Source organism: Giraffa tippelskirchi, chromosome 6, assembly GCF_054371585.1.
Source record: "Giraffa tippelskirchi isolate mGirTip1 chromosome 6, T2T-mGirTip1v1.2.pri, whole genome shotgun sequence".
Taxonomy (NCBI): Eukaryota; Metazoa; Chordata; class Mammalia; order Artiodactyla; family Giraffidae; genus Giraffa; species Giraffa tippelskirchi.
In genome coordinates this window covers 116,798,051-116,820,731 of record NC_137280.1, presented here as the reverse complement: position 1 = coordinate 116,820,731, position 22,681 = coordinate 116,798,051, and the positions used below count along the sequence as shown (strand labels likewise).

The following is a 22,681-nucleotide window of genomic DNA, read 5'->3' as shown; positions in this document are numbered from 1 at the left end:
CGAGGCCGGCAGGAAAGGGGTGGGGGGCAGGGGGCAGCCGCCCACACTCCCGGGGTCAGGTGAGCTAGAGAGCAGAGGGAGAAGGGGGGACGGCAAACAAGGGGGGGAGGCAGATTGTGTCTGGGAACAAAAGGATCCCCCTCCCACAATGATTGTGCCCCTGCAGTGGGAGACGACAGGAGGGGAGAACCTTCCAGAAGCAGGAAGAAAGGCCCAAGCCCTGCGCCACCCTCTCCTGGGAGGGTGGGGGGCGTCAGCGACCCTGAGATACACCAAAGAAAGGGGTTCCCTCCCAGAGACACACCTCACCTCACAGGAAGGCAAACCCGGCGAGACTGGGGGCTCAGGACCACCCCCAAGGTCTCCAAGGCAACAAGATGACGCCTGGGTTGGGAGAGAGCAGGCTGCTGGCGGCGCCCCGCTGGTCCGGGCTCGTTAGGCGGCTCCCAGGGCCCAATTAGAGTTTCCAGGCTCACCTGGGAACAGCTAGCTGCGTTCTTCCCAGCCCACCCTCACCTTCAGAGGTACGTGAAAAAGCACTACCTTGCGGGTGGGAGGCACAGCCCCACCCAACACTACCTGGTCCCTCGGACGGAAGGAAACTGGGCCCCCAAAGCGCGCCTGGGCCTAGGGCGGACGGATGTGCAGGCTGCGTGCCACATCTTACCAGCGCCCCCGACTCCCAGCAGCATCCCACCAAAGCCTGCCTTCTGACCTGGGGAACAGGGTTGCGGGGCGGGGGGGAGTGCGGGGCCCCCCTCGGCCTGTGTGTAATTGCTGCAGGGCTCCCAGCAAGTACAGAGAGACAAAGTTAAAGAGACGAGAACGGGAGTGGGGTGGGGTGAGGGGGTTCAGGGTGCCATGGCCCCAGAAACCTCGCCCTGAGCTAAGGCCGGCTCACCCCCATCCCCAGACATGGCATCCCCAGAAGCAGCGCTCTCAGGCAAGGCCAGTCCCCAGGCCGTGTTCATCCCTGAGACAAGAGCCTGGGGCTGGCAGGGGAGCACCCCCCACCCCAGCAATTTCTCCTTTTGAGTTAAGATTTCGGGGCTCCTGACTGAGAAGCCCAGCCTGAAACACAAGTCCGGTGACATCTAGCATTCATCCCTGCCCCTCTTCCCCCAGGACCCCACCATGCACCCCACCCCCCACCCCAGCGCAGCCCAGCCCACAGCACCTGAGTTCATTGGCTCTGCTGACTCCAGCCCAGGCATCCAGTGTCCTGGGCCCACTGCACCACAGGAAATGCACAACCGAACCCAAATCAGTCATGGGAAAAATAAAGGGTATTACTTGTGTTTTTTTTGCCTTTTTTTTTTTTTCAAGTCCAGTTTCCCTGAATGAACACAAATATATAGATATATATATCCTTTTCCTAGGTTTGATTCCTCCCCAAGAATAAAATAGAATATTTACAAAACAAAATCCCTAAAACCTCTTAAAAACCCTATAGAGTTTGAATTTCGCTATGTCTTTTAAAAAAACAACAACAAAGTCCCCGAAAGCAACAACAAAAAAATTCAACTGATCTTGGCTCAGGGGTTTCATTCAACACAAGGAGCTGGGTGTGGTGAGTGTGTGACAAATGGACAAAAAAAAAAAAAAGCAAAGAAAAAAACAGATAAAAATGAAAAAACACAGTGCAGGGATGTATGAGGTAAACAGGATTGGCCTGTTGAAACCAGACACCAGTCCGCGTGGGTCCACCAGGGCTGCAGGAGAGCCCTAGTATACATTTGTCTCTCTCATTTCTAATTTCCTTTGATATTCTCACAATTCATCTCTGAATGTCCGAAACCTGAGTAATTCAAGTGTTCCTTGGTTTTCCCCTGTTTTATTAAATTTTCTTTATATATATATATATATATATATATGTATATATTTTTTTCTTTTCTTTTTGGCGTTAAGCTGTCGCTCCTCTGTGGATACCTCCCCTCCCCACCCGTATCTTCCGCCATTCTAGCCCCTGCTTGGCCCACCTGGACCCCCTGCCCAGTCTGGCAGGTTCCCAGGGTGGGGAGTGTAGCGGTTAAGGCAATGAGTTGTTTGAGGTAGATGTGGGGGGTGCAGACATCCCTGCTGGCCCTGCCTGGCTGCCTGCACTGCTGCTGCTGCTGTTGGTCCCGCTGTTTCCTCCCCGGCTGCTGCCGCCTCCACCTTTGCTGGGAGCGGAGGGTGGTGTGGGGGCCGGCGGCTGGGCGAACAGCACTCCTGGTGCAAGGACAGGAGGAGAGACAAGTCATGGAGAATGTAAAAGATGACATGACAGGGGCAAGCGATTCCTGAGTGATTCCCAGCAAAGTCCCTCTCCCCCAGGACACCACTACCTCCTCAAGCCTCCCCTCATGGGGCCTTTATAGCAACAGAGCTGTTCTGTGTCAACATCGCCACCTGGTGGCCTACAGGAGTCATGGATCTGACCACATATTTTTGAAGTATGTAACAGGTGATATGACCATGCTGAGCACTTAGTACTTGCTGACCACCTGGCTAAGTATAAGACACAGACTATCGCTCATACTCTAGTCTCAGAAGGGAAGAGCTCTGGGCTCAAGCCAGCCACACCCGAGGGGCAACCAGGACTCTGGAAAGACATGGTCAAGGTGGGCATGTGCACCAGGCCAGCCTACCTGTGTACATGATTCCGTTAATCTCTACTGACATGCTAATACTGTTGCTGCCGTTGGTGCTGGTTAGGTTCGCAGCCGAGTCCTGGCGGCTCTCCGAGGCTGCGGGAAGAAGAAAAAACACCCTTTGTCACCATAAACCAGCCCCCATGCAAAGAGCTCTATCATGTGGGTCCATCCCCACCAGATGTGAAGCTTCACAGAGCTTCAGACCTGATCTCTCAGCAGCGCACACAGTAGGTATTCAACAAATACTTATTGAATAAGAATGTATTTGTCTCGAATTTGCTTTTTTGCATGATTACAACTCTTGTTTTCCCCTAATAATTAAAAAAATTATTTTTTCTTAAATTTTTTGGCTTCACTGCAAAGCAGGTGGGATCTTAGCTCCTCAACCAGGGATGGAAGTCTCGTGCCTCCTGCAGTGGAAGTGGAAAGTCTTAGCCACTGGACTGCCAGGGAAGTCCTTTTCTAATAATTTTTATTGGAGTATAGTTGATTTACAATGTTAAGTTTTTCAGATGTACAGCATGATTACAAGTCTTAAGCAATGTGCTTGTGCTTAGTCACTCATGTCCGACTCTTTGCGACCCTATGGACTGTAACGCACCAGGCTCCTGTGTCCATGGGGATTCTCCAGGCAAGAATACTGGAGTGGGTTGCCATTCCCTTCTCCAGGAGATCTTACCAATCCAAGGATCAAACCTGGATCTCCTGCATTGCAGATTCTTTGTCTGAGTCACCAGGGAAACCCAAGTCATGTCATTCTTTTTAATGGCCACAGAGTATTCCAGCCTTGGTTCATTCATTCCCCTACTGAAGAGCAAGGGCTCAAGGAAACTCACGTGTCCAAAGACGTTCACTGCAGATGTTTGCACGATGTCCCTAGTGTGTCCACCAGCAGGACCAAGGGGGCCCATTTCCACCACAACATGACCAACATTTGATATTATCAAACTCTGACGGATGAAAAATGGTATCCTCTAGTTAACTTGCAGAGTCCCAAAGAGATGGAGTTGAACAGTTTTTCCTACTAGTTTATAAGTTGCGCTCCCCAGGTGACTCAGTGGCAAAGAATCTATCTGCCAATGCAGGAGCCACAGGAGACGTGGGTTCAATCCCTGGGTTGGAAAGATCCTCAGGAGAAGGAAATGGCAAACTACTCTAGTATTCTTGCATGGAGAATCCCGTGGACAGAGGAGCCTGGCAGGCTATAGTCCATGGAGTTGCACAGTTGGATACAACTGAGTATGCATGATGAGTCCCAGCTGCTCATTCCTTGTACTGGTCTGTTTACCTTTTTTCTTTTTGATCTGTAGGCACTCTTTACGTATGTTGGCTACGAGGCCCTTCTCTTGTGCTTGTGCAAGAAGCACAGAGGGTCTGAGCGCCGGGGTGATACCTTGGCTGTTGATCCGGATGCTCATGGGCAGCTGTGCCGTCATGGCCAGGAAGTTCTGCTGAAGTGCCCGCTGCATCAGCCGCTGCTGCTCCTCTGCCACCAGGGCCATCTTCTTCTCGGGAGGCTCCCCAGACTCTAGTTTCTCCCGAAGCTGCTCCAGGGCAGCCGCCTGTGCTGCCACAGCCGCCTGGGCTGCTACTGCCTGGGCCGCCACCACGGAGTGACCTGCCAGGGAGACCGGCAGGCGCCCAGGGACTGTGATGGGGATGGCCGCATCCTCCTCTGGACAGGAGAGAAGAGTTGGTGGCCAGAAGGGAATGGAGGTAGCTTAGTCCTTGCCTCCCACACAACGCAGGAAGGTGCCTCCTGGAATACCTCCCCTGATGGGGTGCTCATTTCCTCTCCAGGGACGAAGTGGACAGGTTTTGGAACAAACACAAGTGCTAAGAGCCTTTCTATTCTCAGGCTGACATCAGATACCACCATAATGGTAACAATACTCATGATAGTAACAGTATATAGTACTGCTTGGCATTATTAAGTAGTATTATATGGAGACCATAGTAGCATACGTTACATACACATATAATACTAATTACAAGAGCTCACCACATCTTGTCTAAAGCACTTAATGTGAACCATCTCAACAACCCCATTTCTACCTAGAACTCTCTTCTCCACTTTACTGCTGAGAAAACCAAGGCTCAGAGAGAATGGATAACTTTCCTGAGGCCACTGAGTTGAAGAGAAGTTGAGCTGAAATCAAACACACTCAGCCCAAGCCCAAACCAGCTCTGGACCATTCCCCTGTCCAGCAGTTGAAACAAATAACCCCATCATTCCCACTCACTGTTCCCACTGTGACCCACTCTCTCTTCTCCCAATTCTTCCTCCTGAGTCTCTCCCTGGTGGCCAGGGGCTACCTCTCCAGGATGGACCCCATTCCAACTTTTGCAGTTGCCAGCCCCCCTGCCCTGGAGTTTCTGCAGCCACCTCTGCTACTCTCGGCTCCAAAGAGCCCCTCGGACCCATTACAACCGTCTTTCCCCAGCTCCCTCATGAGCTCCATCGGGTTCGGATCTCTCTTTTGTCCCCCACCGTCCTCCTGAGCTCCAGCACGGGCCTTGCACAGAACGGATGCCTAATGACATTCACAGGTATGGCTGTGACTCCCCGAGGCTGGGGTGGGGTAAACAGAGGCCCATAGAGGTTGGAGGGAGCTGACACTGACGAGATCTCCTTCATTTTAGATCTGACCAGCCCTGAATTCACAGGGTGATGGGAGGATCACCCTGGATCCCTGGGCCAAGCCTGTGACGTAGGGAGTCGCAGTTCGTGTGGCAGATGAGAAATGGGACCTCGGACAAGTGCACTGGCCTGCTTGAGGCCGGGCCACCACATGAACTGTTGGTGATTCTGTGTTAAGAAGGATTCAGAGGCTCAGTGATCGATTGGTGATGTCTGCCACGGATGGGGCCAAGGGTGTTGCATGCTGGGCATTTTATACACCGAAGGTCCTCAACAACTCTACAAAGGTATAATCTCCTGCACTTTACCCATAACGAGAGCTAGGCTCAGAAAGGGACAGTGAGCACTGAGCAATAGCTCCAAGTGTGATAACAGTCAGTTTGATGACCCACACTGGGACCGTGTGTGCAGAAGAATTCTAAAGCTCAAAGGGAAAAGAATACAGTGAACAACTAGCAATGTCTGTCACATGCAAGGGACTAGAGATAACCACGGGCAGCAGCCTGGACCAATGCTACAATAAAAGAGTGATTAATTAGCAATGTCTGCCACGGGCAAAGGATAGGAAAATTGGGCATGGTTTGCCTTGTCTGCCTTGGCACAGAATTGGGGGTAACAACTATTGATTCATGATGTATGCCAACGGCACAGGTTTAGGGGAAACAAATTGATTAGAGATGTCTGCCTGCCATGGGCCAAGGTTGGAAGGAACAGTAGTTGACTAGTAATGTATGCCACAGGCATAGCACTGGTATGTAGGCAGCCGTCTTCCACACCCACTCTGGGGCCTATCTTCCTGGTCACCCAGAAAGGGAAAGAGGCATCCCCATCCCTAGGTCACATTGCCAGGCTAACGCAGAGTCATGATCAGGCCCCAGGCCCTGCTCAGCCCTCACCTTTCTTGATCTTGGGGGCTGGGGTGATGGAGCTGCCGTTGGTGCTGGCGGCCAGGCCCAGGGAGGACACAGGCAGCTTGGGTGAGGACAGCATGCTGTGGGCCCCGCCCGGTGAGTAGGCAAAGAGGGAGCCTCCAAAGCTCTGGCGCCGGCCCTCCCTCCGATTGCTGTCAATGGCTGCCTGGAGCTCGTTGGGGTTGCTGAGGCCACGCTTCTCACACTCGTAGGGGTACAGGTACTTCATATACCTGTGGGCAGGGACAAGACGCAGGATGGCACCCAGGACACCTTGGGGGTCTGCATGAAGCCAAGCCCCACCTCCCTGCCTGGATGCCCACAGGTCCTCTGAGCCCCTGTCCTCACTTATGCTCTTCCCTCTGTTGTGATGCCTGTCCTGTAGCATGTTCCATCCCCATGACCACCACCTGCTAATCCTTGAGCACTCAACCGGCAGGGCCTAAAGGCCAGGACTTTCCATGACCCCCTGCTCTGTGGTCCTTTCTACCTAGGGTCCTTTCTGTCTGGCATGAGTGGGCACTTACTGGGTGCGCAGCGTGAAGGCGGCGCTGGTGATAGACGTGGGCAGGTTCAGTCCCTTGGTGATCTCCCGCCACAGCTTCTTGTTGATGACCTCCACCAGGCCTCCCTTCTCCGTCACCAGCACGTACAACATGAACAGGTCGAGCACTTGCTTTGCCATGATGGGGATGCGGTTCACAGGTGTCCCTGTGGAGAGGGGGGTGCTGTCACTTGCGGTGGCACCTGGTGCATCAGTGAGAGTGGGTACCCTTGGCGCAGCTGACCCAAGGTGGCTGGCCCTCTGGAGGGCTGCCCCTGGCATTATAGGGGGTAAAGAAGCATCCCTGCCCCCCCCCCCAGTGTGACACCCAGCATCCCCTGGGAGCAGGGTCACCAGGTCAGACCCCAGCTTGCGAGAGCCCCAAGGCAGCTGTGTCTCAGTGTTTCCATCAGTGATCTGGGTTCATGCTGCTCATCTGGGGATGAGGGGGTGCTGTAGGGCCAACTTGGGGGCCCAGCATGAGAAATACAGCCTCTTATTATTCCTTCTACAACCGACAGCTGCCAAAACAACTCCGCTGTGTTCCCACAGGTCGGCTCCCTCCAGGTTCCCCAGGGCTCTGCATGGGGAAGGGGGGCTGGTTAATCCACTTTGCAGTTTAGATAGCAGAGAGGTGGGCCAGCCAGGGGAGAGGGGCCCCTCCCTGCAGACAGGCCTTCTCCCCACTTCTGCCCACCCTGATGGTCCGAGCCCCTGCACACGTGCCTCCCAGCCAAGGGAGCCCCCAGGTCTCAGGTCAGTCTGCCTGGCACCTTCCTGGCTGATGGTGGCTGCTGCTGCTGCTAAGTCACTTCAGTCGTGTCCGACTCTGTGCGACCCCATAGACGGCAGCCCACCAGGCTCCACCGTCCCTGGGATTCTCCAGGCAAGAATACTGGAGTGGGTTGCCATTTCCTTCTCCAGTGCATGAGAGGGTAAAGTGAAAGTGAAGTCGCTCAGTCGTGTCCGACTCTTAGCGACCCCATGGACTGCAGCCTACCAGGCTCCTCCGTCCATGGGATTTTCCAGGCAAGAGTACTGGAGTGGGGTGCCATTGCCTTCTCCAGGCTGATGGTGGAGAAGCCCCCAATTATACTTCTCCCCTGGGCAGTGAAATTACAGGTTTACTGTCTGTGGCCCCCACACTGTCCTGCTCACATGGAGTACCCCCACCCTGTGCCCAGCCTGGCATATAGCAGGTGTCAATAAACAACAGTGAAGGCTGCTGGGCTCTCATTGTGGCCCTGAGGGCAGGCCTGCTCCCCCTGCAGAGATGGAATCTGGCTCCCTCTCCCTCCGCCCCCACCACGGTGCCCTGGACCTGGGACCCTGGTTTCCACTCCCCAGCCCCAGTGGGACATCTCAGAACCACCTCCTGCCAAAGGAACGAACGCAGCCTGGAGGGGGTGGGGTAAGATGGGCCTCAGATCCCCCACTTCATTTTCCAGCCCAAGAAGGAGAGAGACAAGCAACACCAGGTGGCAGTGGCACCCCCTGCCCCAGAGGCCCCCCCGGCGCCCGCCTGGCCCACCCGGGATGCTGAGTTAGGCTCTGAGTTGGGCTTCTCCCAGGACCCTGGGCCCTGGCTCAGCAGCAGGCGGATGTTTATAGAAGACACGGGGCTGGGTGAGCACAGACAGGCATTGATGGAGGCGGGCAGGGGGGTGATAAGGAAGGGTGGAGAGGTCGTCAAGGAAACAGCAGGAGGGTGGGGTGCAGGCAGGACCCCTCCCCCACTTCTAGCCCAAGAGACTCTGGAGAACCATCCAGTTGGAGGCTTTGACTTTGTGATGGGGGCAGGGAGAGGGGGAACTACTTTCCCCCTGGAGTGAAGGGAAGGGGCTTGTGGGATGCAGGACATGATATCCAGATTCTCAGCCCCAAAGCCCTCCACCCCAATTATAGATAGGAGGGTTCAACAGGAAGGTGGGAAAGCAGGGCCTTGGAGCTGGGTTCTGAGGGATGCATAGGAGTTTGTTGCTTCCTGTCCTCAGGAGCACCTGGCTTGGTGAGGGAGGCAGGGCTGGACACAGACCCTGAAAGCCTGGGTGGCCAGGAGCTGGGGCCTCAGAGAACCTGGCCTCACTGACACCCCACTCCAGAGCAGCTCACCATACTCCCTCCGTGCCTCCAGGACACCAGGAACCCAGTCTTGGACAGAGTGGGCGGGCTTTGGGCCTAAGGGCTTGGAGCCCCATGGTTGGGGGGACAGTGGGGGACTCAGGTAGGTGTGGACAGGGCTGATAAAGGGTGGGGTAGGAGCTCTCTGACCACATAGGGGGCAGCAGGCCTGGCTGGGCTGGAAGATAACTGGGCTGGGCTGGACTCCTCCACCTCTGGCACAGGAGGGGTTAACGCGGAGGCCGCAGCCCCCTCCCCTTTCATCTCCTTCCCTTCCGGCCTGGGCCTGTGTTTACAGAAGCTGCTAGCAGGGAGAGGCAGGCAGGGGCCCTGGACAAAGAAGCTGCCTGGCTGGCCCCTGCAGCCCACACCAGCCCCACCCCTTCCTGCCTCTCCAGGCCTCAGTTTCCTTCCCTGAACAGTGGGGGCATGGGGGTATCAGGGAAATGAGCCCACGCTGCAGTGGGTACTCCTAGGATCTGCATCTGGCTGGAGCTCTGAGCTAGGGGTAGGGTACTGGGGGCCCTCTGGGCCTGGCTCTCCCTGAATGCCCCCTAGGCCTGGCCTCTGTCCCTGGTCATCTCCTGTTTGCAAGGCTGTGTCTGGCATCTGCCAGACCCTGGGGGTGGGGGTGGGGGGCAGAGGTGGCTCGGGCATGGAACCCTGTCTTTGCATAATAACTGTGGCCCTGGCACTTAGCACATGTGGGCACTGATCGCAACACGGCAGGGGGTGCAGGTGGCCCATCCCACAGACTGAGGAACTGGGGCCCCAGGTGGGAGCAGGGAGAGGTCAGGATCCAAACTTCCCACCAATTGCAGCAGCAGGAAGGCCAGTCTCCAGTCTGCCAGGAGCTTCTGCCCACCACCCAGCGCCCGCCCTCCTGGGAATCCAACCCTGTTCCCCACACAGAGGCCGGCCTGCTGTGGGGGATCCTGGGGGCAGCAAGGGAGGAAGCCTGCACTATCACTTCTGGGTTGGGGTCCTGAGACACCCCCCACCACCACCCAAGGACATACCCCTTAGACTCTCACAGCTGTGCCTCCCCCACCAGACCTGCAGGGCTGGGCCTCCTCTGTCAGATACCCATGGCAGGATGGTGCCTCTTCTCTCAGACGCTTGCCACCATGGCAGTGCTGTATCTCCTCCTCAGGCATCTCTTGGATGCCTCCAGCCATGGGGAGCTCACTTTCTGACAAACCTGCCCCAGGCCGTGGCCAGCAGGCCTCATCCTCCTGGCAGGCAGGCCTCACCTCGCTTTTGCATGAAACTGAACAAGTCGTCCAGGAACTCCTTCCTCTTGGGGTCTGCGTCCAGTTCGTAGAGCTGTGAAGGCAGGGAGGGGATGGGTTAGCGGGTGCCGGAGCTGGCAGCATGTCCACATCACTTGGAAAGTTAGTTGAGGAGACTGCCAGCCAGAGAGGCAGCAGGGGGTCTCAGTCCTGGCCCTGTCCCCCAGCATCCAAACATCTGCCGAGGTCCCGCTGAGCAGGCAGCGAGAGCCTGCCCCTGACATCAGACAAGGACACTGAGACACTGTCCTGGGGCGGCGTAGCAGCTGACCACACGCTCAGCTTAAACCACGGAGATTTATTTATTCCTACCTGGTTCTGGAGACCAACCATCTGAAGTCAAGGTATGGCTCTAAGGGGGATTCTTCCCACCTCTCCCAGCTTCCAGGGGCCCAAGTGCCCCAGGCCTGTAGCTGCATCACCCTGGTCTCTGCCTCTGTCTTGCCGTGGCTTCTCCGTGGGGATTTGTCCAAAGTCCCCTCTTCCCATGGGGCACCACTCACTGGCTGAGGGCTACCTCATCTCCATCCTTAACTGCTCACACCTGCAGATACCCGACTCCCGCATCATGCTCTGATCACAGGTATGTGCTCAAGCTGAGTCTTGAGCATATAATTTTGGGGGACACAATCTGTCTCACCCAGACCATCGCCACCATGAAGGCGGTGGATGTCTGGCACTGTCCACCAAGCCATGTGTGTATGCTCCTGCAGGGCACAGAGGCAGGCCTAGGACAGAATCAGGACTCTCAGGAGCTCTGTCCTGAACATCCATTGCCTGGGTCCACCAATTATGGAGGTCTGCAGTATTTGTAGAGCAGGGTATCCTAGCCTCAACTGTCAGCTCCCAGGTGCTGGTGGGCAAGGGAAGCCAGTAGAGGTAATTAGAGAGCAAAGCTTGGCAGGGGGAGGGGGGATTGCCAAGGAGGGACAGTGCAAATAGCAGGCTTCAAATTAAGCTCCAGGGAATGTGCCCCCGTGGCTGCCTGGACACAGGGCGAGCAGGACTGTGGCAGGGGGCCTTGAAACCACCAATTAGCTCCAGCTGGGATAATCCGTCATCAAGGCCTAAGAACACGCTAAGGCCCAGCTCCTGTGGCACCAGACATCCCTGGGCCTGGGAAGGCAGGGTCCTCTGGGAGACTACCCTTAGCCATCCGGCCCCTCTCCGGGCCTCAGTTTCCCGGTCTGTGCGGTGGAGACAACGTGGGGACTGCAGGGCACAGGCTGGGAGAGCTAGGAGCCCAGCCCTGGGTGGTCGAGGCCCGGCCTTTGTCTCCAGCCTGCCCAGCCAGGCCGGCCAGCTGCATTCCTGCACTGATTTATGGTGGCCAGAGGCGTGCACCCATCCGGGCCCCTCCGCTGTCCCCGCCCCACCCCCACTCCAGCCCACACAGCCCCCAGCACTGTGTGGGCCCCTCACCTCTTCCTCAGAGCCTGTGATTCACACCCTGGTCTGGTCTCCCATCTGTTTGCCCAGCGAGTTTGTCTGTTTTGTTTCTAGTGTCTAAAATGGGGCCGGGCACACAGCAGTTGCTTAATAGATGCTCGTTAAGTGAATCCTAATTGCTCAGCTGCAACATGGGCCAGACTGGGCAGAGAAGACCAAAGAGATTTGTGGGGGTTCATCCTCAAATTTCCATCCACCCAGAACCTCAGGACTAGACCTTGTGCAGAAATGGGCTCTCTGCTGATGTCATTAGTCATGATGGGTTTTCACAGTAGGACGACTGGGGTCCTTATGAAAGGAAGACAGGCAGACACATGGGGAGATGAGGCAGAGACTGGGCTGATGAGGACACAGACCAAGGGATGCCCGGAGACCCTGGAGCTGGAAGAGGCGGGAGGACTTGCCTCTGGAACCTCTGGAGGGAGCAGGGCCCTGCCATGGCCTGACCCTGGCCACTAATCCTCCAGAACTGAGAAGATCTCTGTAGATCTAAGCCATCCTGTGTGTGGTCAGTCATCCCGTCCAGTCAGTTGTCATACCTGCTCCAGGAAGCTCACGCGGGGCTCACCCAACCTCAAGCCCGTCCTGACGAGGGGCAACACTTCCTCCTGTAAGATCCCCACCCCAGTGGAGGGGGGGCCACCCTGCATGAACCCCTTCCTTTCCAGGCCTAGCCCCCACAAGAGATCAGAGCACCCCTCCTGCCTCAGTTTCCCCATCTTTCAGGGACAGTGGTTGATAAGTACAACAGCTTCACCCAGTGCTCCCGGCACCATCAGGACACCTGTTTTCTAGATGGGAAAACCGAGTTTCAGAGCAGAGACCAGCTGCCTGCACAGGCGGCCCAGCTTAGAAGGGGTCCACTCACTAACCCCAGGCTAGACAGTGGGCGGTTGTGGTGGCATGGCCAGACACCCACGGGGCCGGGGCTTTATGTGTGGCCATAAAGGGGGTGGGCATGCCCCCAGGCAGCCAGTAGAGGAGGCAACTTTAATGGTCGTTGCTGTGGGCAGCGGACAACAAAGACGGGCAGTAAAGGCCACCCAGCTTTATGGGGCTCTGGCCCCAAGTTCCGCACCCCTGTGGTGTGTGTCCTGCCCTGGTCAGCTGGCTAGGGTAGCCCACCAAGCCCCAGCCAAGGGGGAGCTATGGACGGTGTCCGCCCCCTCCCCCACCACCATGAGCTGCTGGGCCCAGCTACCTGGTCTCACAAGGCTTTCAAGCCACATAGCTGGGCCAGGACATCTCCCTGGCCACGCCCAGGCCTCCGGCCCACCTGGGTCCTCTGGCTGAAACCCTGCCCCTTTCCGGAGGGCCCAGGAGGCGTTGTCATGCCTAGAGCTGCAAACCCAGGCTGGAGGTTGGGCAAAACCTCAGGAAACCCCCCTGGGGCTGAGGCAGGAGATAAACTGCCTGGCTCTTCCCTCCCCAAAGCTGAATGCTAGGGCCATAGGTGCTGTGATCACAGGGCCTCCTCCGGCTGAGAGCACCCCACCTCCCTGCGGCCACATAGTCCGGTAGGACCTGCCAGGGCCCTCCCCAATGACCTCTCACCGGCCTTCCCGCAGCTTCTCAAGCCGGCCAGGGGCCGCGGTCCCACCTCCGGCCTTTGACCTGGCAGCTCCTCTGGCCTGGAATGTTGGCCTGGCCCTGGCTGAGCTCTCTGCCCCCCAGGCTTCCCTGTCACCCAGGTCTCTGTGCTGAGGTCACCCCGGAGGGCCGTCTGCAGCCTGCGCTCTCACTGGGGGCAGGTCCACCAACTGTGGGCGACTCTCTTGTGTACACCACCCCCCACACCACCGCACTCTGCCCTGTCCCCTGCACAACTGAGCCACACGGACTCACACTGTCCTCCCTGGGAGAGTGTCGGGGGTTTTCCCAGTGTCTAGGATTGGGCACACAGCAGCTGCTTCAAAAGTGCTCATTAAAGTGGACTTTGATTTCTCACCACAACTTGGGGACAGGATCCCCCATCCTTTCCAAAATCCCAGACATGTCTGGGCACGATCCATGCTCTGGGGCACCTGCAGACCAGGATTGGGCAGACAAGCGTCTTGGGGGTTCCTAGGGTCTGCCCTGCTGGGTTCAGATTCTACCCTCCCCCAGCCCCATCTGTGAAGGGGGCACAGGAGCCTGAGGATGTGGGTATGGATGTGTGGGCCTGGGCTGGGAATCCACAAAAATGCTCCCAAGTGCACACCTCCCTTCCCATTTTCTACCTGCCAGGCGGGGTCATTGGGACATGGCCACATGGCCCCTCCACCTGTCTGGGCTGTCTGGGCTGTGGTGGGGCCCCCACCCATTGGTGGAACACATCTTTCAGCTAGTTACCAAGGCTTGGCTGCCCATGGTCCATCTTCTCTCTACCCAGCACCACCCATTTCACAGAAGGGAAACTGAGGCACAGTCCCCACCTCCCCTGCCCTGCAGTCTCCCATCTCCCCATCGCCCCAATGAGGACTATACTACCCTTGTGGTCACTGCTGGCCCTTACCTCCCTCTGCTTAGCCCCTTTGGACCACATCATGGTTTTGGAGCAAAAGGCACAGAGCTCACCTCAGGGCCTTTCCACCTGTGCTCCCTCCCTTGGAAAGCAGTTTCCTGGCCCCTCCTCATCCTCAGACCCCGGCCTCAGCCTCAGTTCCCTTTCAAGCAAAGACAAAAGAAAGCATGGTGCCCCATATGGCTGTCTCAGTGGACACTCGACCACCCTGGGGAGGGGGGAAGATGAGCATGAGGGCCCAACACCTGCCTTGCTCTGGGTCCAGCACAGGTGTGGGAGAAGGCTGGAGGGGGTAAGGAGCAGGGATCTTTGGAGGGATGGAACCCTCCCACCCCACCCCACGCCACCCCACCCCACCCCCCAGCCCCCGCCCCATGGAGGGTGGAGGGGCCAGTGTCCAGGAGGAAGCAGATAAAGCCAGGCAGGCTCAGGGCTCCAGGCTCAGGTAGTGGGTGGGGGAGGGGCTGCGGAGGAAAAAGTGAGATAACCTCCCCCTCCCCCAAGTGCTCGAGGGGCAAACAGGAAATTCTTGTTTGTGGCGAATGGTGAGCATTTCCACCACCACCAGCCTGCTGACCAGGCCTCCAGAAGCCCTGGCTGGAGCAGGGGGTGGGAGTGGGGGTTGGGGTGGGAGTGGGGGTTGGGGTGGGACCCGTGGGACCCTCCCTCACTGGAAGCTGCCCTGTAGGGACAGCAGACACCTCAGGAGCCAGGGCACCACGCACACCGGGATACCACCTGCCAGCCTGGAAGAGGAGGACAGGCCGCTATCAATCCACAGGAGGGCCTGGTGCGGGGTGGGGGTGGGGTGTGTGTGGCCAGGACTGCCCACACTCGGGAGACCCCTCCCAGACACCACGTCCCCAGTCCCCACGGGGCTGAGGGCGAGGGCTGCCTCTGGCCCAAGGCTGAGAGGGCCCTAGCTATAAAGAGACCGCCCGCCCAGGGCCCCTGAGAGGACCTTTGCCCCCTCAACAGTGTCTGCTCGGCCCCCTCCTGCCACCCAGGCGGCTCCAAAGTCCGAGGGGCCCTGTCTCGGATGGACGAGGCCACTGGGCGGCAGGGGCACTCTGGGAGTGAGGCTGTGTCCTTGGACAGCAGACAGGGACTCAAATCAGGAGAAACTGGAAGAATTCGGGATCGCGGAGAGCCCCCAGGCCCTGAGCAGGACATCTCTGTCCCTGGCAGACACTGATGCAGCTCGGAGAGCCCACAGCTGGGGGCAGGTGTAAAAAGGCCTGTTTTCACACTTGTGTCCAACCACAGCTCCTGGGAACCAGAGAAGGATGCTTCCCCCACAGCCACAATGGGGTGGGGGTGGGGGTAGGAACAGAACCCCCACCCCCACCCCCTGAACCCCTCACCCCCATGGGGAGCATGGGACTCAGAGGGGGTTAGGGAAGGGATGAGGGATGAAGGAGGAGCCAGGCAGCAGGCAGGGCTGGGCACCGCCTTAATCTCGCCTACTTTATCCTGGATTGTTAAAGAAAATATTTATGGAGGTGAAAGTCACGTACCATAGAATTAGCTGTTTTACACTGAATGATTCAGGGGCCTTCTGTGCACAGACAGTGTTTGGCAACCACCACCTCTGTTCCTTCCAGAACCTTCCATTCCCCACCCAAAAAACCCTGTCCTCATCAGAACCCCTTCCCCCACCAGCCCCTGACAACCAGGAGCCCACTTCTTGTGTCTGTGGATCTGCCAGTTCTGGACATTTCCCATCAGTGGAATCACACCCTGTGTGTCCTTCTGTGTCTGCTTCTCACTGAGCATCGTGTTCTCAGGATCTGTCCACGTGATAGTGAGTGTCAGGGCTTCTCTCCTTTTCGTGACTGAGTAATATTCTAGGTGTGTGGAGGGACACGTGTTCATCCATTCACCACTGATGGGCATTTGACTTATTTCCCTTTTTTGGCTATTATTACAAATCTCACCTATTTCTATATCCTTTGGGGTTTGGACAAAAACTGATTCATCATACCACCAGTAAACAAAGTGAAACTGCAGTGAAAGAGCCGAGAAGACCCCACAGCTGGCTTTTAATCCTTCAACATCCCCCCTCAGAGCAACCAAGATGACACTTCCCTGCAGCTTCCCAGAATGGAGGGTTCCAGGAGCTTTCAATCTCTACATCAAGATCAGGCTGTGTCTCCCCTGCTCCAAGGCCGCCATTGGCTCCCTGCCTCTGTCAGGAGAAGCCAGACCTCCTACCTGCCAGGCTGGGTGGGTGGAGCTGACCCCCTGGATGCTGGCACCTGGCGCTTCCCCAGTGCTGGCCCCTCACTGTCTCCATGCTGGTCCTGTCTGGGGCCTCTGCATGGCTGGTGCCCCCACCTGGGTCCCCCTCCTCCACCCTTAAAACCCTCTTTGGCTCCTGCTCTGACCCCCAAGCCAGGGCAACACCCTGAGTAACGCTCCCTGCCCCTCCCACCCCCAGCATCTGTCACCGGTCATGTGACTCTGCACTTATTTGGGGGACGGTTTCTTTCCCTTCTTCATTCCCACCCAGATGACAGCCCCCAGGGCAGAACAGGTAACAGTGGGTGGGCTTGGTATACAGCAGGTGCTAAAGAACTTACATTCCCACCCATCTGGTGGTCCTCCATCACAGCTCAGCCCCTTTGTCCCCCGGGGGACCCCGCCCCGGGCAGATAAAGCCCCTCATCACATTATCTATCAGGCCCTGGGAGGCCTGGGCCGGGGATGACTCAGCACGGGCAGCCGTTGCCAGGTGGGCCCAGGTCTGGGCCGGGTCCCTGGGGACCACTCAACCGTGCACCCATTCACAGAACCGCCCACATGCAGGCTAGGAGTAGGGCCACACCGCATCCCCACAGCCCCTCCCCTCACGTCCACTCTGTATCTGGGAAAGTGAAGCGGCCGCGGGGCTCCATGCGCACTGGTGACCAGTCTGGGTCTGGCTCTGGTGCTGCCCCCACCAGGTGCCGAGCCACTGGGCACTATAACTGTTCTGTTCCGCAGCACCCGCTCAGAGGGTGCGCTTCTGCCCCTTCTCGCTCCCTCTCCCCAGAGACCCCGGTGGAGGAGGGGCAGGGTCAGATGGATGAAGCCAGGACCATGGCCGGGCTGTGGGAGGAGGTGAGGTGGGGCAGATGGACCTGGAGTCTGGAACCCTCCCTGTCTGCCTCAGTTTACCCATCGTGGCAGGTGGGGGGACCGGGCCAGGTGGGCAGTAAGCAGAAGTTGGTGCGGTGCCCACAGCCCTTCTGAGGGTGGCAGGGGCTCAGGAGGAGGAGGGCAGAGGAGGAGGAAGCCAGAGAGAGCAATGTCAGCCCTCCAGGTTGGGGCCAGGTCAGGCCATTTTACAGCCATGACTGAGCACCTTCTGTGTTGGTTTTCTTGTGGGGGGCCCACACTGCACATTTGGGGTGCAGGGCCTGTAGGATCTTAGTTCCCCCACCAGGGACTGAACCTGGGCCCAACGCAGTGAAGCGCTGAGTCCTAACCACTGGACTGCCAGGCAAGTCCCATCCTTCTCTGTGAAGGCCCATACTGGATGCTGGGGACACAGTGCACCCAAGAGAGACCAGGCCTGAAGGGGGGGCAGCAGAAATCCCACCCAAGGGTGGCCAGGGCCCCTGGAGCCAGGCAGCTCCCTGCAGAGTGGGGGAAGGGCAGTCTGGCTTGCTGCTGTATACAGCAGGGGCTTAAAGGTGTCCACAAGGTGATGAGCCCTTCCCACAAGTTGGCCTCCCCATGCACCTGACCGCTGGGGCCAGCCCCGCCCCAGCCCAGGCACAGGGCCACGCGGCCCTTTCATTTCCCGTCAGCACTCCAGGGCTGCAGGGGCCCCACTCGGCCGGCAGGAAATTGGGGAAGTGATTCTGGGCAGGGCAGAAACATCTGCCCGCTTGGCCGCTGCACACCCCGCAACTGGTGTGTGTCCCCTCTCGGCAGAGACGCAGCACCCCCACCCACGACACAGATATTAATAAAAGTTCCAGAAACAAGTCACAGAGCCTGACCGCAAAGTCAGCGATGAAAGGCACTTCTTTCTGGATTTCCGGATTGTGAGGTTCCGGGGACGTGCCCCGGTCTCCAGTCAGCCTTTCATGTGAGTGGGGGCCCCCGGAGCCTCAATCTTCCCACCTGGGAAGTGGGCAGGGGTGCACCTGGGGCATCCAGGTGGGGGAGGACAAGGGGATCGTGGGAACAGGCTGTGCAGAGAGAACAGTCTGGCCCTGTGTCACAGCTAGGGACGCCAGCCAGGCCTGGCATCAAGGACGCGCCCAGAACGGGGAGCAGAGGAGAGAAACTTCTAGGAAGGCAGCAGCCCCAACATGCAAATCTGGGCAGTGGCCTCCATCCACCTGGGAGCCCCCTGCCCATGGGCTTGGCTGGAGCAGACCACTGTCCATGTGGGAGTCCATTTCTCAGATGGGGAGACTGAGGTGGCACAGAGTGGGACTGGGACCCAGGACAGAGCCCCTTGGCGCCTCTGGCCATGTCAGAGTCTGGTGGGACTGGGGGTTGGGGTGAGACCCTGCCCAAGAACGCCTGGCATGCGTGGGGCACCAGCCAAAGGCTTTGGGGTCAGAAAGTGAAAAATCCAGCATCTTCTCCTTCTCCGCCCCCTCTACCTGTAGTTACGAGGCTGATGGTCCTTGTGTTCTGGGGTCCTGGGGCCCCCACAACCCGAGGACAACAGTGTTGTTACCGCTTAGCTGCTGACTCAGGGCAGCCGAGGGGTCTGAGCCCTGCACCCAGAGCCTGGCACCCGGGAATTAAAACTTCCACCATGGGGAACACTTCCCTGGTGGTCCAGTGGTTAGGACTCTATGCTCCCAAAGCAGGGGGCCCTGGTTCGATCCCTGGTCAAGGAACTAGATTCCACATTCCACAATTAAGACCCGGGGAAGCCAGATAAAAAAACAACAAACAAACAAAAAACCCGCATTGTGCAGGAGTAACTTCTGGAGGAAAGTAGCCCCGTGTACCTGCAGAAGAGCTGTGGGCAGACCCCAATAGGCGGAAAGGGACCCTCCTAGTGGCCCAGTGGCAGGTAGAGCTCCACCTGCTCAGGGAGTGACGTCCCCATTGCCCCCCACCCAGGTTCGCTCAACGGAAGCACAGTAGAGTCACGGGGGCTGGTCCCAACCCTCCCCAGCCCTGCTGACCGGGTCCCCACCGTCCGGGGCGCCCACAGATGGGACCGGAAGGAAGGGGGCTGCTTCCTGCCTCCTGCCCAGGAGTCAAGAGGAAGGGGCCCCAGAGGGCTCAGGTTCTGGGGTTCCTGCCGAACACACCTGCAGGAGCCGCCATCAGACCTGGGCCCAGGGCGGAACACAATCTGCCCCACAATGGCCAATGGACTCAGGGTGCCAGCAAAACCTGCCCCCTAATGGCAGGGGGGGATCCCTCTCCTGGAACTTCCCACCTCCCCAGGGGCCGCTCCTATAGTGAGGAGACCCATGCTGGGCACCTGGGGGCACAGCAGGTGCCCACCACACCCTGCCCTCCTCCACCGGGACCCTTGGTGACCAGTAGCTAACAATGATGAACAAATATAATAAAACAAAATAAAAAAACAATGATGACAACAAAACACCAGCTCAGAATCTGCCACTGTTTTCCATATGGGGAAACGGTGCCCAGAAGGAGGGTGCTGAGATCAGCTGCCACCTACATCAGCTGGGCTGGTCTCCCCCAGATAGCCGTGGCATGAAATAAAAGAATAACCCCCAGGACTTCAGTGGTTAGAACTCAGCACTATCACTGCCAAGGGTGCCGGTTCAATCCCTGGTTGGGGAAGTAAGATCCTGCAAAACATACTAAGTGGCCAAAAAAAAAAAAAAACCTACCCACAATAACCCCAGAGGTGCCCTAGGGCCCCACTTCCAGTCTAAGAATCCAGCACCCTGTCAGCGGGCACATGGACCTGCCAGAGGGCACAGGGAGGGGCCGGGCGGGCCGCTGGCTTGGCAGAGTGCCAGTTGGGGCAGCAGCCACCAGGCTGGGAAAGGTGGCAGCTGGGGCCATGTACACTGTCCCTGGGAGCTCCCGGGAAAAGGGCAGATGAATAATTACAGGGTAATGGGGGCAGGATGGGCAGAAGGGCATGGGGGTTGGAGATCAGAAACAAGAAAGGAAACAGAAAGAGCCATGAGGGGGAGACAGAGACTAGAGACACGGAGACTGACAGACGTGGTCAGTTTCCAGGCCCAGGCCCGGCTCCCCCAGTGCCAGGCATGGTGGCCTAGCAGGAGGGGGACAGTTCACATTGGTTCCAGCCTTCAGTGAGGACCCAGGGCCGGATGGAGTTCTGGGGAAGAACTTATGGGGCTCGTCCTAAAAGGAGGGGGATAAGGAACAGAAGGAGAGGCTTCCCCGGTGTGGTCCAGTGGTTAAAAATCCACCTTGCCATGCAAAGGACACTAGTTCAATCCATAGTTGCAGAAGATCCCATATGCTGGCGGGGCAACTAAGCCTGTACTCCACTACTACTGAAGCCCGTGCGCCCAGAGCCTGTGCTGTGCAACAAGAGAAGCTGCTGCAATGCGAAGCCCGCACGTAACAACAAAGACCCAGCACAGCCAAAATAAATAAAATTTAAAAAAGAAGAACAGAAGAAGGACATGGCCCACCCTGTCCAGAGTTGGCAGCCCTGAGGCTTGGGGAGCCCTCTCCCCGGATGGGGACCTCACAAGTCCGGAAGATCCACATTGGAAGCAAGGGGGTGAGGTTGGGGACATAGCCTAACAGGGCAAAGGCTAGAGTGGCCACGGGGACCCTCAGAGGCCCCTCCTGGGGCAGAAAGAGAAAGTGGCACAGCACCAGGGCCATGGCCACTGCAGCCCGGACAGAGATGCCAGACACCACCCCCAGACACTAGCAGGATTCACCCCACCCCACCTCAAGAGACACAGACACACTACATAGCCCCCTACCGGGACCTCTATGTGGCTGTGGACACTTGTGTCCACCCCACGGCTGCACATGGACCTTTCCACCCCTGTCTGGACGTGTGCTGTCACCTCCACATGTGGACCCTCCCAATGGACAACCCCCGCCCCCGCCAGGCAGGTCCCGCCACCCCACTGTGGTTCTCAGGCACACATGGACACACCCATCCAGCCAGACACAGACACACACAGACACACCCTCGCCCGGCAGCTGGCTTGCAGATACTGGGCCCAGACGCCCTGCCCTCGGCCGCCATGCCCACCAGACCCACTGGGCCCAGCGTCCCCACTGCCACGCAGCCACGTGGGCAGCACTTCTGTGCGCTTTGTTCTCAGGCACACTCCCAGTGCTCCACACCTTCACACACACACACACACACACACACATGCACGTACGCACGTGGGTGTGCAGCCTGGCCTTTCTGCCCACAGCAGTCCATGATGCCTTGGACCACTCAGTCAGGGTCTGGAGGAGGCTCCATGGCAGACCGGCCCCCTATGCATCTGCCTGGCACTGCTGAGCCCCAAGAGTCAGGGACCCAAACCCCTCACTGGACTTTGTGTTCATTTCCTGCAGTGGCAACAGGTCGGGAGGCTTGGGACAGGGGTTTGTTTTTCCATGATTCTGGAGCCCAGATGTTGGGAATCAAGGTGTGGACAGGGCCATGCTCCCAGAGGCTCCAGGGGAGGGTCCTCTCTGTCTCTTCCAGTTTCTGGGGGGCCCTGGGCTTGTGGCCACATCACCCATCTCCACCTTCACCCTCACATGGCTATTTTCTGCCTCTGTGTGTCCCTTGCCTTTCTATAAGGACCCTGGCTGCCCTCCTCTGCTGTGGCCTCATCTTAACTGCATCTACAGAAACCTAATTTCCAAACAAGGTCCCGTCACTCTGGGGACACCATTCAGCCCCTGATAGATTTCTCCCTGGAATATGGGGTTTTATCTGTCCCTGGTTTGTCGTCTGGAAGGCAGGTGTCCCCAAGGCCACAAGCCTGCTGGGGGCAGGCGGTGTTAACTCTATGCCCTCCCTGCCCCCGCCCCCACTCCTTGGTCCCACAAGACGCCTGCCAGCCCTGACCAAGGGGCAAGGCTGAGTCCCCCGCTGGGGCCTCCACAGGCAGATTGGCTAGCGTTTAACCCCGTGACCCCCAATTGTCCTCTGGCCAAGCGCAGCCGGGCGAGCAGAGGAGGGCGGTCCGGCCCCGCCCCCGCGCGTGCCCACCCATGGCCTGCACCCCCAGCTGCCCCAGACCCCGCCTGGAGCAGGACCTAGCAGTGGGCAGAATCAGCAGACAGGGTCTTCCACAGGGCCTGGGACGCCCCCAAGTCACCATGGAGGGTGCAGGCTCAGAGTCAGAAAGATGGGTGGGTTGAAGAGGCTCTGTGTCAGATGGGGAAACCAAGGCACAGAGCAGGGGAGCCATGCCTGGCAGCCCCCGACTGCAGCTTTGCATCAGAGAGGGTGCACCCCCGCCCACAATCACACAGCACATGAGGGGAGGAAGATGGGACCCAGCGATGGGAGCCCCTGCAGCCCAGAGGCCCTCGTCACACCTCGTGGCTCCTGGGGCTGCGTCAGCAAGGCAGCATGGGACGCTGACCTGTGTCTGGGCCACTGATCCGAGCCACTGACTGGGGCAGCTTGACTTTCTGGCTA

At 58.0% G+C, this 22,681-nt stretch overlaps 1 protein-coding gene and 1 non-coding gene across 14 annotated transcripts in view; one reads left to right on the top strand and one right to left on the bottom strand.

Annotated features, from left to right (window-relative positions):
• Positions 1-1,863: 1,863 nt before the first annotated feature.
• The window catches only part of ARID3A (AT-rich interaction domain 3A), a 32,757-nt gene continuing 11,939 nt past the window's right edge, over positions 1,864-22,681 (bottom strand). For 4 of the 13 annotated variants that reach the window (XM_081502407.1, XM_081502406.1, XM_081502403.1 and 1 more), the window contains exons 4-9: positions 10,107-10,179; positions 6,716-6,899; positions 6,174-6,421; positions 4,030-4,311; positions 2,631-2,729; positions 1,876-2,211 (exon numbers count right to left, since the gene is read on the bottom strand). In XM_081502407.1, coding sequence (XP_081358533.1) covers positions 2,030-2,211; positions 2,631-2,729; positions 4,030-4,311; positions 6,174-6,421; positions 6,716-6,899; positions 10,107-10,179 — 1,068 coding nt within the window. In that variant the 3' untranslated portion in view covers positions 1,876-2,029. Of the gene's footprint in view, positions 2,212-2,630; positions 2,730-4,029; positions 4,312-6,173; positions 6,422-6,715; positions 6,900-10,106; positions 10,180-22,681 lie in introns of all 13 variants that reach the window. The other 9 variants (XM_081502416.1, XM_081502414.1, XM_081502415.1 and 6 more) reach the window with 6 other exon arrangements.
• Positions 18,872-18,944, top strand: TRNAW-CCA (transfer RNA tryptophan (anticodon CCA)). The gene has a single exon. It is a non-coding gene; the product is annotated as a tRNA-Trp (tRNA).